The sequence below is a fragment of the Globicephala melas genome, chromosome 18 (assembly GCF_963455315.2).
Source record: "Globicephala melas chromosome 18, mGloMel1.2, whole genome shotgun sequence".
Classification (NCBI taxonomy): Eukaryota; Metazoa; Chordata; class Mammalia; order Artiodactyla; family Delphinidae; genus Globicephala; species Globicephala melas.
The window spans coordinates 64,253,165-64,271,146 of record NC_083331.1 but is presented as its reverse complement, the minus strand read 5'-3'; the positions used below and the strand labels follow the sequence as shown (position 1 = coordinate 64,271,146).

The 17,982-nt window shown below is 43.6% G+C and overlaps 1 protein-coding gene across 1 annotated transcript in view; it reads left to right on the top strand.

Annotated features, from left to right (window-relative positions):
- Positions 1-17,982, top strand: part of ABCC4 (ATP binding cassette subfamily C member 4 (PEL blood group)) — a 214,944-nt gene that overhangs the window by 136,987 nt on the left and 59,975 nt on the right. Inside the window, exon 20 of the mRNA XM_030856904.2 lies at positions 8,115-8,194. Within this exon, the coding sequence (XP_030712764.1) occupies positions 8,115-8,194 (80 nt within the window). The remainder of the gene's footprint in view (positions 1-8,114; positions 8,195-17,982) is intronic.

Here is a 17,982-nt window from a genome sequence, read left to right as displayed (position 1 = left end):
GTGTTTAGTCGTGTGTATCTGTTAATCTCAAAGTCCTAGTGCTACTTTATCCCCCTGTCCTTTCGGTAACCATAAGATTGTTTCCTATGTCTGTGATTTGTTTCCTATTTGTATAAATTTTTTCATTCCCTCCTTTGTAATGGTGTTCTTACTTTGCAGTTTTTTTCCCCCCAACAAAGGTCCACACACATACACTTAATACAACCCAACCACATTTGTGTAACATCTATTGGTGGTCCCCACATATTCACACGATGCGCTGGAGATCAACTGAGATCAGATTTGGGTGTTGGTGGACCCCACTCCAGCTCACCTTTCAGTCACTTTACACTGGGTGGGTAGCAGGCGGGACGATTGTCTTAAAGTTTAGCCACGTTCTCACACCAAATGTTTTGCTGTCCTGTTTCTGAGCATTACATGTCCTTGTACGTGTATTAGAGATGGGACGAGTTGATTTCGCATGTTGAATGGTAACTTCCTGATGTGTGCCTTTGTGGAGGTGGGACTTCTCTGCTTAGATGAAAGCTTTATTAATAGGTGGTTTTGCCTGCACCTCTGTGGGAACACGTTCCCCAGGTGAGACTGCTCCGTGTTCTCCCCCACCCCCCACCCAAACCCCCTCCGATCCCCATTCTTTGGAAGATATGAGATAGAGACTGCGTATTTTGCCTTCAAAGGTGGTCAGGGTGCACTGGGCCAGGAAACCAAGACCTTGGAGACAGAGTGGTGCATTCCTGTGGCGGGAGGAGCCCCGTGATAGGTGGTGTCCTGTTCCCTCAGAATTGGCAGTTCTCACCTGGCCCACGTCTCTCGTGGCCACCCCACTTCCTGTGGTTCATGGTTTAGGTATCTCCTGAAATCACGCAGCCAGTGCACATGGGCATTTTCCAGTGGACATGCTCTGTAGGTTTCATCCAACGCGCAGTGTTTCAGAGTCGCTGTCTTAGAGATTTTTCTGCCTATTGCTGTCCATTCCTGACCTTATATGAGCTGTGAGCCAGACTCCTGCATGACATATGCACGAGATCCAGCGGTAAAGGAACTAGCCTGGTCTAGCTTCCCAACCCCTTTCCCCCCCCAGTGCTTAGGAGATGTAAAATATCATGGCGGTTGCAGCAGCGTGGTTTTGTGTGTCAATTTGTGGGGTGTATGCGCTCCTTCAAGGTCAGTCCCTTTCCAAACTTAGCAGAGAGGGATGTGACTTGCCCTATGTCACAGGACAGGGTAAGGCCTGGAATGAGGTGGCTCTCAAGCCCTGGACTTTGCTTCTGTCCTCATTCATTCTTTTTCAGTCACTTCTTCACTTGTTAATCTATCTATTCATTCCATCTTGAATAACTTCTATAATTTAATTTTGAGGTGGGGTTATTTTAAATGTTTTGCTTTAATTATGGTTAGCCAAGAGAGAATTCCTGGAACTCTTCTAACTCTTCTAATACTCAAAGCATTCAGCATCTAGTGGATGCTGTGGTTGCTAATGGATTCAACATTAGCCAATCAGAAGGGGCTGGGCTGTCAAAGGCCAGTTTGACGATCACCGTTCATACCAGCTGAACACCAGCCCTGCCTATGATTTTATTGTCTCATCCTTATTAGTACATTTTTAATAGAGTTTTCAGATGCGTCTAGTAAAATAGCTCTGTGTCATAGATGTAATGACGTAAATTTTCTTCGTCTCTGTAACCCTGGGTGCAAGTCCCCAACCTGGCTACTTTACAGCCGAGTGTCATTGAATTAATTTCCTCCTGCCTCTAAGCTTAAGCTGCCTCTTCTGTAAAATGGGGACAACATCTCGCTCATAGTTTTGAGGTGATGCGTACATAGTTTCTGGCACTTACTTGGTGCTCATGTGGTGTTGGGGGTGTTCTAGAAACCAAGCAGAGCGACCACAAGAAAAAAATCCCACCACATCTCTGGTGTGTAGCACAGGCAGCCTGGTGAAGCTGTACAGGGTTTGTCTGTGGGCACAGAGGCCAAGACAGAACTGGTCCTCGGCTGTCGGCCGGGGGCTCTCAGACTGTCTGGCCTGGGTCGGATGTGTAAGATGCATGCTCACTCCACTAGGCCCCTCCTCAGGACTTCCACCTCGCAACCATGGCTTTGACAAGAGAAGTCAGACCTCTTTGTGACTCTAGGGAATTTTCAGCAGAGGCCCCTTAACGCTACACTCTTCACCACGCCCGTTCACACACAGGTTCTCTCCTATCTTAGCTCTCCAACTAGGCAAATATTTGTCCTCCCACCCGGACAAACTCCACTCTCCGTCAGTCCGTCCTCTGGCCTCCTTCTAAGTGCTCAGGCTGTGTTTCCTCCATGAGAACCCATTAGCCTGACCCTGCCTAAGCCTGCAAGTCAGTGACACTGTCTGGTGTCACCCACTGCTGCCGTGGCCGCGTCTTCGCTCTGTGCCACCAGCATCTTGATCACGGTGCCTGGCCCAGCGTCTCTGCACGCGGGCCGCCACCTGAGGTGTCGGCGCGGCCATTTCGCACCAGGGCCTCTGGTCTGAAGGGCCAGGTGCAGGGCCGGCCACCTGCACGAGGCAATGTGTGAGCAAGTGAAACTTGATTAAGCACAAAGGAAAAGAAGAAAGGTTGGACTTGGTTTTATGACCCAGATTCTATTTTTATCTCCCCGGAGTTGTTAATGGCCTTTGCTGGTGTGAGCATGCCGAACCAGACACGTCGTCTTTCCCATGCATTTCCCCAGGAGAGTGCGTGAAATATCAGTAGACGCTGAGATTTGGAAACAAGCCATTTATTTATAGAAAGGCTCGTTGTATAGATTCATACAGAATACACTCAAGCACCCTCTATATGTGAGGCATTGGTCCAGGCACTGGGGTAACAGCAGTGAATGAAACGGGTAGAACTCCTGCCTTAATAATGTCTATATTATAATTCAGTTTCTGTGACTAAAATGGAGACAAGTGGTTATTAGCTTCTGGAAGCAAAGAATGGAATTTAAAGGGGCCGTGAGAATTCCCTGTCAATCCAGTAGTTAGGGCTCTGCGATTTCATTGCCCAGGGCCCGGGTCCAATCCCTGGTGAGCCACTTGGCCAAAATAAATAAAGGGGACATAATTATACATGTTGATAAAACCAGATTAAGGGTTCTTGAGAGAGAACATCATCAGAAATGTTCAGGTTGTTCCTTGTTACTCAAAGTGTGGTCCTTTGAGCAGCCAGCATCCACTTACCCCGGGAGTTCTTAGAAATCAGGAATCCAGACCTCACCCAGACAGAGCTCTTGAGAAGTTACATTTTAATCCAGGGGCCTTGGAGATTTTCATACAGATTATAGCTTAGAAGCATTGCTTTGTGAGTCTTGGGGTCTTTGTGATCAAACTTCACTTGGATGCCCGGGAGCCTTCAAGGTCCTGGAACGTTCACCCATGTGCTTATAAATCAAACCCGACTAGAGTGCTGGGGGACTCCATAGTGATCAGAATTAATCTTTCCAGCTGTGCCCCCGATTGACATGTACAAGATGGTCACTACGTGGGTTCCAGGTCTTACTGTATATCTCCCTTCAGGATGAGCCCCTTTTGAAATAATTCATTTCATAGATTTGTTTTAGGTTTTTGTGTAAGAGTGTATCTGCACAGAAGGGTTCCTATTTTAAAAAAGAAGGTTGGAAAGCCAGTACCTTGTGGTGTTTTATTAGTGAACCCCACCTTCTGCCTTGCCCAGCACTTTGCATTTTGTTACAGATTGTGTGAGAAATGTGGTCCATGTTTACAAAGGGTGTATAATCTAGATGTAAACTCAAGACTAATATACATGAAAAGTAGTCAAACCACTAAATAGATTATACTATGATATGTTCTGAGAATATACCCAGACCCCAGGTGGAATCTGGAAGCTCGCTGAAACAGTCCCTCACCGAACAATGTGTCAGAAAAATCTATGCCTTTAAACATGAGAATCACTTAGGTCTTTGCTGAGAGTGTGTGGAGTCTTCTTTTTGGCTCTACTTGGATGTAGGGTCTCCTCAGTCCTCAGGTCTAAAAGGAAAAATGGAAGTTGGTGGCAAGCTCTGGGCAATAGCATAATGTATCAGCTGAAAGCACAGTATTATAAAAAGATTTTTTAAAAAAAAGTAGTTGGGTGCCGGAGCCTGTGCTCCGCAACGGGAAAGGCCACAACAGTGAGAGGCCCGCATGCCGCAAAAAAAAAAAAAGTAGTTGGGTGGAGGTTGGAGTGCAACTTGACTAGCCTTAAGCAGCCCCAAAGGCTATTGCCATGTTTAAAAACAGTTTAACTATTAATGGTCAAAATAAAAAAGGTTAGTTTTGTTACTTAAAAGGGTAATTAGTAATTCGAAAATTTAACTGTGCAATTCCCCCAACTAATTTTAGAAAGCAAGTCTCTTGTTGGACATGTGGCGCTTGTTCTAGTCTAGGCTTTTGGGTTGCTAGGGGCAGAATCTACACAAGTTAGTTCAGATGAGGAGACCTTGATCGAAAGGAAATGGACATCTGGAGCTGGAACGATGCTGAGTTTCCTGTAACTGAAGCTGGGAACTGGGGTCCTCATGGGAGCTGGGGCCACTGTCACAGGGCTCGTGCCCAAAGCCACTTTGCCTCTGATCTTTGCTGGGTATGGTGAGGCTGGTCCACTTTCCTGGCTTCTCTCCTGGCCTTGTATTGCTTGAGGCGGGGAAATCGGAATGACTAGGTGGCTAGTCAGTGAGTTGGCTTCCCCTGGGGAGAGAAAAAACTAAAATTGCGCGTAATACATTATAGACTTGTTCAAGTTGTTTTCTACTTCTGACTTGCCAAGTGTGCCACACTGAATATCTTTGATGCACTCATTAACTCCTGGGTATGTGTTCCTAGAAATGGAATTTCTGGGTCAGAAGAGGTACACTCTTAGAGTGTATACATACTGCTCGTTGGTCCCCAGTATCTTCCTGTGTAGTACAGATGGGAGCGATGTGCATATTCATTATACCCACATCTAAAATGTGACCTGGCCACCAGAATGTATCGTGATTGTTGGCTCTGTGATTGGATATGCAAGATGGGAGAGGTGGTGGTACTACTTTACCCTAAGGTAATCAAGCAGTACCTGGGGTATTCATTTTAATACTGGGCGCAAGGCATTCCCTGAGACTGGCCATCTGAGTCTGGACAAGAGGCAGCGGCCAAGATAGGACACCGAGCCTTCGGAGGGATCATTGAGGCACCAGGGAGTAGTTGCTGGAGAGGATATGATTCACTTCAGTCGAGTATTTGAAAGGCTGTCATATCAAGAGAAATTAGGTTCCCTTTGTGTGGTTATAGGGGCAGAAGAAGCGGCAGAGGTTGGATGTTCTAGGAAGGCAAGATTCGGTTTGATGTGAGAAAGCCGTCTAACAGAACTGTCTGAAAATGCATTGGGTTCCCCATGTTCACGTGAACTGCCCTTCCCTCTACCTCCCTAGAGATAACTCCAGCAGGGGCCACGTGTCATGTGGGTGAAGAGTCATGGCATGTGTGTTGAAGTGAATTCATCATTAGGATTTCATTTGGAGAGTTTTGAGAAAAGTTTAGTACTATGAGGCCATGAACTTGGAATCACACCTCTGGTTACAAGAGCCTATTTCAGAGCCAGGTGAAATATTCTGCAAACACCATTCGTTCTCTTAATATTTCTTAGTGCAAAGAAGTAACTGTTGAGGACTTCCCTGGTGGTGCGGTGGTTAAGAATCCACATGCCAATGCAGGAGACATGGGTTCGATCCCTGGTTTGGGAAGATTCCACATGCCGTGGAGCAACTGAGCCCATGTGCCACAACTACTGAGCCTGCGTGCTGCAAGTACTGAAGCCCGCGCGCCTAGAGGCTTTGCTCCGCAAGAAGATAAGCCACTGCAAAGAGAAGCCCCCGCATCACAACGAAGAGTAGCCCCCACTCACCGCAACTAGAGAAAGCCCGCGCGCAGCAATGAAGACCCAAGGAAGCAACCCCCCCCCGCCAAATAAATAAATAATAATAATAAGAAGTAGTAGTAACTATCGAACTTTTTGATCTCACTTTTTCTATACCTAGCTCATTGGTGAATAAGAGTTTAGTTTTTTGGTGATCTCTGACATTCTGTTCAGTTTCTGTAGTTGCTATGAGGGGAGATGGGTTTTTCTCATTGTTTTTGCTTTGCTTGTATTTTATACTCTTTGCCAACCCTGGGTCTCTCAGACCTTAGGACTCCCACATCTGGTGAATGGTAAAGGGGTGGTTGACACATACTGTTCATCCCTGAGTAGCCAATATCTCTTTTAACACTTTCTAAGACAAATTGTACTTGTTTCCAAATTCTGCCTACGTTAAAAAGTTGTATTTTTCCATTGAAGAAGTCACAAGAATTTAAAGTATGTCTTTAACATTTTTTTGTCGTGTATATTCCTTATTTGGGCATTGCTGCTTTGAGAAGGTAAAAAATAACTAAATGGGCCACAATATGCATAAGAATATGTGGGGAAATTGCGCATCTGATTTTAATATTTTTAAAGCAGAATTGATTAAATGATTCCCATCTTCTTGCCCCTCGAAGTGTGATCTGGGAAATAGTTTAAAGGGGGGGGGGTCACCTGACAGCTGGGAAGAAATGCAGACTCTCTAGCTCCCCCGGCACTCCTGAATCAGCAAGTGCATTTTAACAGGTGGACATTGCTACAGTGTCTGGTGGACTTTCGGAGGTGACGTGATGCTGCAGAACCTGGGGGGAATAGTCAGTATCTCACCTTGGTGGCTGAGCACCTGTTAACTCACCGGGCATTGTGACTGGGTTCTTCACCTGCATGAGCCCTTTTAATCCTGAGAATCACCTTCTAAAGCAAGCATTCCTAGAGGCTCCAAAGATTTGTCCCTGGTCCTCCAAACGTGTCACTAAAAGACGGTTTCTGGAGTCTGTATTTCCTAAGCCTGAGACAGGAGAATTGAGGCCCAGCCTGTAACGGCCTGGCCTGGCCGAGGACGAAAGCCTCCAATGTCTGCAGCCCCCGGCTTGGGCGCACCCTGTGCTTCCGGTGAGCCAGGCGCCCCGCGGAGGACAGCAGAGCTGGCTCATCCCGGCAGCGGAAACTCAGTGCCCAGCCTCTGCTCATTCAGTGTCCAGCTGTGGCTTGGTGTGAAGGGCTTCGGGAGAAAGTCACCTCTGACAGAGGTCAGGAAGAGCACCTAGAGGCCCCACATCTCACCTGCAGGCTGGCTTCCTGGAGCCTCAGTTATGAAAGAAGTTCAGGGGCCTAGATAACACATTTCTCAGGAGCTGCTACACCAGAATAGGCTGTGTGCGTGCCTGCGTGTGTTGTTACTTCAGTGCCTTTGAATTTAATCATTAAAAAGACCAGATATTTATTACAAATTACTTCTATCTTCCAGTCCTGCAGCCTTCAGAGTATACTGTTTTGGTGAATTTTGAGAAGGGAAATAAAAGCAATAAGAACTGATCTTTTAGTCGTCAAGTAATAGTTGTTTTCCTGCTCCCATCCCTCTGGTCTGTTGGATGCTTAAGCGCGAGTCGCGTGTTCTTCATTCTTCACACTTGCTGCGCCTCTGAAAACAACAACTTATTACCCTGGTAGTAAACGCACAACTTGGAAACTGGAAGAATCCCAAATTTCCCAAGATGTAAGGTGCTATGCGCCATCCTGGGGATTCAAAAATCGCAGACAGGTTGTAATTAGTTTTCTTTTTTTTTAAAGTATCACTTAGCAACATTAATTCTGATAAATCAAAGTTAGTGTAACAATTAGGAGTAATTGATGAATTTTAAATTGTTTACCGCCTCTAGCACTTGAAGTCTTAAGTAGGATGGATGTAAAAGGACAGAACATTCTAAAATCCACCAACCCTTCCTGATACTTCCACAAGACCCGCTTCTCCCCTCCCCACCCCCGTTTAAAAATAAGGGCCAAAAATTTCAACTGCCCGCTCACTGCCATTGGTATTTTAATATCTCTTTAGGTAACGTCTATTTTTTTCTTTACCACTGACATTGGCTTATTTCATATGAATCTATAATATATTAAATACATATGCATTTAAAATATTGTTTTAATTTGTTCGTGAATTGTTTCTCTTAAAGGGCCTGTCTGGGGAAATGAGTAATTTCTCATATCCTGTTCTTGCAGGAAGAATTTTGAATCGTTTCTCCAAAGACATTGGGCATATGGATGACTTGCTGCCCCTGACATTTCTTGATTTCATCCAGGTAACTAACAGTCATGTCAGAGTTCTCACAGCGCAAAGCAAAGTGCCTGTTTTTCAAGGCCTTTTCACAGGGGCTGAGATGGGCCTTTCAGCCTGACTGTGTTATCTTAATTAAGTAAAAGGCCATGTTTGTAAGAGAAAGGTGTGGTTGTGATCGGGAGGCTGAGTTAACATGAGTGACACCTGCTGTAGGAGTGGCTACACAGTCACGGTCAAGGTTGGTTCGAAGCAGTGACATGCTTGGTAAGTGGTTCTCCCGCTGCCGTTCAGCTGTCTGGCGTGGATTCCCTTTACTGTGAGCACATTTCAAAACAGAATCACCTCTCATGGTAGCCTAGATTAACTAAATTATGCATCGGATTACCACAAAAGACAAATATTTACTGCACTTTTTTGTGTGTGTAAAGCCAGGTGTGGTTACTTACAAAGAAAAGATTAGTAATAATAAGGTGAAAATAATCCTTTAAGAAGGACAATAGTGAGCAGTTATGGAAGATACAAAGCCTTTAAAAGCAAGTACCTTTAAGCCAGTAATTTGAGTAAGGGATCAAAGTCATCTCAGAAAATGTCTTTTTCGTTTCTGTAGACAGCTTTTCTTTTAACACATTGATTGCTGTGTCTTAAGGTGTCTTTAAAAAAACAAACCTTCAATCCCACAGAAATACCTTCTACACAGCCTTTGTTTTGTCTGTGGACTTGGAAGTTCTAAAGAATGATGTTAGGTCATCTGAGCTCTAATCTCATTTAGTATTGTTGTGCGTTTGGGATGTTTTTTTCTGTTGTTTAATTCTGTCTACTTTGAAGTGATTCAGGCTGAGGGGACTTTCTGTTTCATTTCCAAGTGTTTTGGACATCAAAAACATTTATCAGGGCTTCCCTGGTGGCGCAGTGGTTGGGAGTCCGCCTGCCGATGCAGGGGACACGGGTTCGTGCCCCGGTCCGGGAGGAGCGGCTGGGCCCGTGATCCATGGCCGCTGAGCCTGCGCGTCCGGAGCCTGTGCTCCATGGCGGGAGGGGCCACAGCGGTGAGAGGCCCGCCTACCAAAAAACAAACCAACCAACCAACCAAGCAAAAAAACCACATTTATCAAAAGGTGTACATTTTCTAAAATCCCAGCTGCTGCTGCTAATATTGATACTTCCTAAGTTGGAAGCCTTTTCACATTCCCTAAGTGCCAGTTAACACGAGCCCATTTTAAGACCAGGAAGGAGGAATGCTGCAGTTAGGGTGTGCAGTCATGGCTTGATACTGATGCTCCCCATACCCCCATTTTTTATTTCAAGGCTCAAGTGCTCTTTAAGTCAAAACTTAGGGTCTCTCCTGGAGCCTTTTTTTTTTTTTTTTTTGCGGTACGCGGGCCTCTCACTGTCGTGGCCTCTCCCGTTGCAGAGCACAGGCTCCGGACGCGCAGGCTCAGCGGCCATGGCTCACAGGCCCAGCCGCTCCGCGGCATGTGGGATCTTCCCGGAGCGGGGCACGAACCCGCGTCCCCTGCATCGGCAGGCGGACTCTCAACCACTGCGCCACCAGGGAAGCCCCCTGGAGCCATTTTTATAAAAGGAGCCACAAATACTTAATTTGGAAAATTAACTATGTCAGAAATATCAATAATAGGCCTGAGATTATTCTAGCCATTCCTGTTAGTCACAAAGAAATGTGCCAATGAATGTAGCCTGTGGGCAGAGGCCTCCACTGTTTACCAATGTGAAGTAAGCTGTGATTTAGAGGCAGGGTCTTACTGTTCTTTTTAACCTGAGGGACAAGGGTCTAACTTAATCTTGGTGAAACGTAAATACCAGTAGTTCCAATTAGCTGATTTCTTGAATCTAATTGCAGTAGTAAATCTCAATATTATTGTCTTCAAGAAAGGAGTTTTTTTATAAAGGATGACTCAGTTATCAATTATGATAAAGATCCATTGTCACTTGTTTTGTTTGCAGGTGTCTCTAAGAAGGCTCCCATAATCCCTTCAGGAAGAAATATTTTCTTCTTTATAAGATGGTATTAGTTAAATATAAAAGCCCTGATCCCTGCCATTGTTGTTGATTCTTTAAGAGACATTTCCCAACATTCATTGTTTAAATGGTTATCCAGAGGAATCAGGTGAAACTTAATAAACAATGCAGTAACTGATTCATCTTTGTGTGCAGAAGCCTTTCTCCAGAGGATTTGCATTCAATGAGTGGGGTTTTGACGAGGTATCACTGGGATCATTTTGAAGTATTTGGACCTGTTGCTCTATTAGCAAGCAAAGATTTTTATTAAAGCCACAAAAATGAAGTCGAACTGCCCTCAAAGAAAGGCCAACAAAAATCAAAATGTAAATTGATTTTTTTTTTTTCTCTTTTTTTGAATTTGGATAGGACGCTGTAAAGATGAAAAGAACCCAGTGGTGATCTGGGACTCTTAATGGAATCATGTAAACTTAAAATAAACACTATTATGGTAAGCACATAGAATGAAAACTAATTTTCCAAATCAAATACATTATATTCAATTCATTTTCCCCAATCAACCAAATGTTTAAAACCTGTTAGTTATAACAGCAATCTTCTGGAAATTAATTAGAAGCCTATTAGCTCTGCCAGCTGAGCTGAACCGAATGAAGAGGGTTGCTCGTTACATTTCTAAATAGGCTCCCGAGTTAAAGCAAAGGAAGGTCAAAATGACAATCAGCTTGACTCACCTTATGGCTTTGCTTAAGACGTGGATCTATTTTTTTTTTTTAAGGAGTTAATTTTTTTTTAAGGAAATTTTATCCACTTGGACTCAATCCTCTAACTTAAAAAGTCAGGATAAAAGGTATCCTGAATATTATCTTTGTTAACAGTAACACCCTCACAAGTGCATAGGAATCTGAAATGGAAGTGACTTTTAGGTCTCTTGTCTGGCCCATCAGCTTCTCTGAAGAGTTTTGTCATCCCCTTTCAGAACTGAGATAGAAAATTTCTTGTGTGCCTTTGATTTTAATGTCATTAGCAAAACGGGCCGCTGACATCAGGAGAACCTGGGTTTTAATGTCTCTCATCTGATTCTTAGGGTCAGAATCCTAATGACTAGCAGGTCTTCCTCTGCTCAGGGAAGTTCGCAGAACGTGAGTCCTTCTAAACCCAACAGCTGACTTTAGAAAGGGTTGGGAAATTCCGTATCAAGAAGTTAACCTTGGTTTGATCTTGTGGTCCTTCCTGATCTACATGTCATCTCTTATTCTTGAGCCAGAAAGAACTTGGCAGGATTTATAGTAACAAATAGAATACAAATCAAAATTCAAAGCTTAGATATCTTTCCACTTTTCAGAGTATTAAAACCAACACTGACATGTTTAATGTTTGTTTCTTACTGAAGATAAGCATGTGATAATACTTTTCAGGAGAATTAAAATCAAGCAGGTACAGAAATAATGTAATTGCACTAATCTATGGTAACTTTTTAATCCGTAGCATGCATGTTTCATTACTTTATCTGTAAGAAAGACAATGATAATTTTGTTGGTTTTGTAAGTAAGAGTTCAGAAATATGGACCATTGGCCTAGAACATAATTGTGTCTCCAGTTAAGTCTGATGCTGATGAATTGAAGACAGGGAACTGAGACAGAGCCCTCATAATGGGGGAGGGGGTATACTCCCATGAAGGCAGTCAGAAGTCAGATTTTATTATTCCACTAACACAGTGACTGAGATGAGAAAATTCTGTTTAAAATGTGAGCAAGTTTGCTGGCCACATGGAAGGTATTTACTTAACTTTGTCCCTTGGACTTCAACAAATGATTCGTATTTGTGTGAACATTTGTGGGGTTTTGTTTGCTTTTTGTTTTGTTTTTGGTTTCATTTAGTGCTTCATATCCATGCTGATGGGAAACAGTGACACAGCTCATTTTGAAATGAGTGTAATTTACTATTGTGCAACATTCCAGTGAGAATTCCAGAGGAACAGTGGGGTTAATGTGTGGGATATGGGAACCTGAGCTGACACAGGCATGGAACACGAGTGAATGAAGAGAGACCAATTTTTGACTGACGAGGCATTTTGGAAGGGTAGGCCAGAAATGGGGGAAGTTTTTTAAATATAGGAAATAAATATTTTATACAAAATAGCAACAGTCTGCAGGTTATCTCAGCGTTGCCTTGGGCTTTTTAGATAAGTTAGCCAGTGGCTGGCAGTGCACATCTGGCTTATTAAAGTGCTGTTCAGACACATTTTGTTTGTTTGCTTTCTCAAAAATCATAACAGCTTTGAGTATTAACAATGTTTTAAAAACCAAGTCATCTATCAATCCCGAACATGGTTCTTCACTCATGAAAACTAAATATCTTTATGAAAATAGGGATTGAAATACAAAGTATAAAGGCCATATAAACCTCGTATGTGAGAAATCAATGAGGGAGAATTCTTTGAATAGGACTTTGGCCTTCAAAACATAATGTATTTGAATAAACAAACAAACAAACAAACAAAATGTGGTCACTTAAAATTCACATTCTTAAGTGTATGACTTGACTTCCTAATGCCACAGCATAAATAACAACAACATAAATATAGCCTCTCACTTTCTTAAAACAGTGATTGATTTAATTAATAATGGTACCATACATACATAATATTTATGTTTCAGTAGTATTTAAATTTAAAATTTATTAAGGATTAAATTAATTCTTAATGATCATTTTAATAATGCAGTAAATTTGTAATATTTGATGGCCAGTTGTATGGTTTTGTGAATGTATTTGCAACTAGAAATATAATGGGAAATCTTGAAGTTTCTCTCAAACGAATTATTTCCATTGCATATTTGTGATGTGTGGATTTGTAATTCGTTCAATATTTCTCTTTCCCACAACATGTCTTCATTTTTGGATTGTTTGCAGTAGTGTTTTATCGAGCTTCTATTATGTGCTAGGGATGTGGGGATGAAAAAGGTAAACCCTTTGTCTTCGTTCATTGGACAAGTATTCATTTGAGTGTGTCGCGTGTGCTAGGCACCATGCAGGGCTTGGGGATGTGGAGTTGAATGAAATCTAATTCCCATCTTCCTTGAGGCACACTCTCCTGGGAGAGACAGATCGAAAGTCAGCAAGTACTGTGCTGTGTGGTAAGTTACAACAGGAGTATACTGGATAGGAGACTGGATAAGGCTTTAGTGTGAGACAAATCTGATTTCCACACCCAGATCTTCCTTGACATTTTTGGACCTCCAGATGGAAGCATCCTGTACTTAATTGGAAGTAAGAGTCTGGTGTTTGAAAGAGAGACCTGCTGGGCTTCCCTGGTGGCGCAGTGGTTGGGAGTCCGCCTGCCGATGCAGGGGACGCGGGTTCGTGCCCCGGTCCGGGAGGATCCCACATGCCGCGGAGCGGCTGGGCCCGTGAGCCATGGCCGCTGAGCCTGTGCGTCCGGAGCCTGTGCTCCGCAACAGGAGAGGCCACAACAGTGAGAGGCCCGCGTACCAAAAAAAAAAAACAAACAAACAAAAAAAGAGAGACCTGGGATGAGTATGGCACCTGTGTATTCTTTACTGAATCTGTGAAAATGAGTAAGACTGCCCAGAGAGAGAGTGAAGCATTTCAGGAGCAAAGATCCTTATGGAAGCCTTAATATTCGGAGGGAAAGCAGAGAGAGAAGGGAAGCAGAGGAGACACACAATGAAGAGATGAGGAAATAGGTTGGGGGACCGAGGAAGGACAAGTCTGTTAAGTGCAAAGGAGAAGGTAAGTCCCTGGAAAGTTGTCAGTTGATTTAGAAATCAGGAGGCTTCTGGTGACCTAAGAAGCAGGTTTCAGATGGGCGGGGCCAGACTGCAAAGGGCTGCAAATTCAGGAGACGTGGAGGAAGCTGAAGTGAAGGCAGGCTACTCCTGGAAGGAGTCTGAGTAAAACCAGAGAGAGGCCCATCCGGAATGTAGGGTCTGCGGAGGAGTTGCTGGTTGGGTGTTTAGTTTTGGGGTTGGGGGTGTGTGGTGGGTAATATTTTCCTCTGCCCCTCCTTCCCCTCAACAAACAGGGATTAGCGTTGACGCCCTGAAGTATGGGGGTGGATCAGGCAGGAATCCTCCCCTCCAGGCCCCCAAGGGGAGGGAGACACACAGAGATCCACCCCTGGCCGCCTTTGGAATCCTAACTGTGGCAGCGCCCTGGGGGAAGTCCTGGAAGGCAAACTGGGTGTGTGGCTGGAGGTAGTAAGGGAGCCTGGTCCAGGAGGTGGGCGTGGCTTCTAGAAAGCGACCTTTGATCCCAGATGAGAGGAAAAGGCCTTTGTGGATGGTGGGACAGGAGGGGCTGCTGGAAGCCTAGTTCCCAATGGGCAACAGTCTGTCTGTCTGTCACCAGCTGAGAGTGGTGTTGGCAAGGGCCTTGAAGTGGGTTTTTCAGTTCAGTTTTGTTTTAAAGGATGTAGGTAGTGCCAAGTGTGTTCAAACTCATTTTTTAAAAAAATTAATTAATTTAGGCTGCTCCGGATCTAAGTTGTGGCACGTGGGATCTTTGCTGCGGCATGCAGGCTCTTAGTTGGGGCATGTGAACTCTTAGTTGTGACATGCATGCGGGATCTAGTTCCCTGACCAGGGATTGAACCCAGGCCCCCTGCATTGGGAGCGCAGAGTCTTACCCACTGGACCACCAGGGAAGTCCTACAAACTCATTTGTGATGATTCTGCTCATCCTTGGGTATATTTGATAAACCTTGAAATATAGTTGATCATTTTCATTCTAAAGTGTTTGTTCCATATACTTTTTCTCATCTAATTTCTTTCTCGTTCCCTAAAATGAAATCTCAGGTAATTCATTTAATGTTTTGTAATTATACAAAACACCTGCTTTGTATTATTTCTGTGTTTCTTCTGTCTTTTCCTTATGAATACTGTGTTACATAGGTTAGCCTGCCTGCGATCCTCTAAGATCAGATACCTTTATTATTTTTGCTTCCAATGCCCAAATAATTTCAGAAGTTAAGTTTGCTTTTTCACTGAAATGCAGACTAATATATCATAAAAGGGTGAGACCCTTGAAGGGATCATCGGATCCCAGGATCCTCAGAGACTGGCCGTTCACCACCCCTGACACTGGAGTAGGACTCTTTTCCCACAGTGCAGTACCATCTCGGAATACACATCTACATAGATTTGTTTCTCTTTCTTTGCCAGTGATTTATGTCATGAAGGAGCCCAGGCCTAGAGAGTAAAATTGAAATTTCCTAGTCCCTAAATCTAATCTCCCTACAGTTCCTGGAAAGAAACTTTACATGTCTGATGGACTGGCTGTTGATCTACTGGTTTGTCTGTGTGTGTGTGTGTGTGTGTGCGTGTGTGCGTGTTTGCGTGTTTGCGTTTGCACATCTTTTTTTTTTTTTTTTTCTTTTTGGCCGCGCCGTGCAGCATGCAGGATTTTGTTCCCCGATCAGGGATTGAACCCACGCCCCTCTCAGTGGAAGCGCGGAGTCTTAACCACCAGACCGCCGGGGAAGTCTGCGTTTGCACATCTTTAGCCCATTCTCAAATGGAGCCTGTCAGTGCTTCAGTATTTAAGGACCAGAAAAAGTCTCTCTTCCACATTAATGAAGCTTTTCTTGACCACTCTATTCTGCAATAAAACAATGTCCATACCTTACAGAAAAGAAGAGACCCTGAAACAGGAGGCTGATTGCCTCTAGATGGGACGGCAGATTCAGCAACTGCTCTTTTTCAGTTAATCCGTTCCTTCATTTTCACCTCCTCCTGCGTCACATCATCTCTCCATTTCCTCTGTAAAATATGCTTCCGGTGGCTGTCTCCAGGGTGCCTACACTCTGCTCCAGTCCTCAACCTCGTTATCTTTGTTCTGAATCCGTTGTGACTCTTCCTAAACTTGTTCACGCTACTTGCCCTTGTTGTATTATCTTAACTGTAAATCTCTGGATTCCAAATGGAAGAGTTGTTTGGCAAGTTGGATACTTTGGAAGGAATTAATAAAGGTGTCACTTAAATAAAAAAGGTGTCGATGAGACAACAGATGAGTGGGGGGGAGGGATGAATTGCAGAAATATAGGAGAATTCTGTGCTGAGAGTTTCAGAAGTGTTTTAGAAACTGTAGCTGATGCACTACAGATGTGATTTACACAAGAGAAACTCGTGACATGATACCTATTTCTGCTGTTAAATTATACCAAAACATGAAGATTTTGTATTATTCTAGAATTGACTAGCTATTCAGATTGTAGCAGTTAAGGGGGCATCTTCTGTAGCCCTGCCCGGAGAGACTGGGGATGGCTTCCCATTGATTCCTGAACCTCATGTAGAGATGGAGGATGCACTAATGGCAGGGAGCCCAGGAGAGTGCAGGATGGAGGCGGGGGCCAGCATACTGTAAATAGCTGGATCGTGGAGCCTGGGGGTCAGTCATCGAAGGAGATAAAGATGGAGAGGCCGAGTGGGACGGATCACAGGGTAACTTGTGTCTCAAGCACAGGAATTCGGTTTGGAGTGTTGGATGGAAGGCTACAGAGAGGAAGAAGAGACCACCAGAAGGATAGGATTTTGCCAACATAGGGAAGACAGGACGAGGCACTGACTTGTCCAGGTTTATCTTTGGGACATCCAAGTAGCAATGCCTTATGTTTCTAATGAAAACTCTGGATTCTTACTAGGGGTTCCACACTGCAGGACAGTCCGTCTCCTCAGGTGATGGCATTATTATCCCCATATCCTAACAGGGGAATTACGAGTTTGTACACCATTAGTTTGACTCTTGTAGTTACCAGATATGTTGCGTGTCCAGTTGAATTATAGTTATTGGCCAAATTGGAGCTGTTCATCATTCTAAAGGAAGAAGGAGGTCAACATTAAAAAAAGCCACTTGATGTGGTATATTTAGTGTGATTCTGCCTGAGGATGTAAGAGCCCTGAAAAGGGTTTTTTCCAGTGTTCTTTGTTCTCTAGGAAAAACTTGATGTTTTAGTGGTGTGATTGTGCTATTGTATTATATACTGATTATATGTTAAGGGAATAATCGTCTGTGACGTCAGTAGCTTTAAGGAGTGCTGGAGTGGGGAGCCCCGCAGTCTCCCTTCCCAAGCTTGAGTCCTAGCTCTCTCCCTCTCTACCACAAAGCTACACTTTCCTTCTCTGTAAAATAGAGAAAATATTACCAACTTCATAAAGTTTGTTGGGAAGACATAGTGAAGTCAATAAAATTCTAACTACATGTTAAGCGCTAAATAATGGCTAGTTATTTTTGAAATAACACATATATTTTTCATTAGGAAAAATAGTCCAGTAACAGCATTATGTTATAATAAAGTAATTGTTGCAGACAGTTTCCAGGTCCATCTGTATCACCACACGAGTGTGTGCCACAAAGATTCTAGGTTTGTAATCCTGAAGAATTTAATGGACATTTTCCAATGTAGACCTACAGGGGGGGAAAAACAGTTGTTTTCTGAATAGACCATTGAGTACTAAATATTTCCATACAATTTCGGAAACTTCAAGATCCCTGATAACATTGAGTAAAGAGTCACAATTATTCCAGAATTCTTTCCATTAAAATGTCCACTTTCAAGAAATCTCCCAATAGAAAAATGAGTGCGTGACAATGGCCAGTAAGGTTCGGAAGGTTGGGTTTAGGCATATTAATTAATAAAATTTGGGAACTGCTCTGAGCATGCAAACTTGCATACGGCAAAATGATGTAGTTTATTGAGGAAAACGGAATTGCAAAACCTTTCCTCCTCACACACCCCTAATCCACCCCAAAACAAAACAAAACAAAACACAGCAGCTTGGCTGAGCTTAAATAACTGACTTTTCATATCCTTTCAC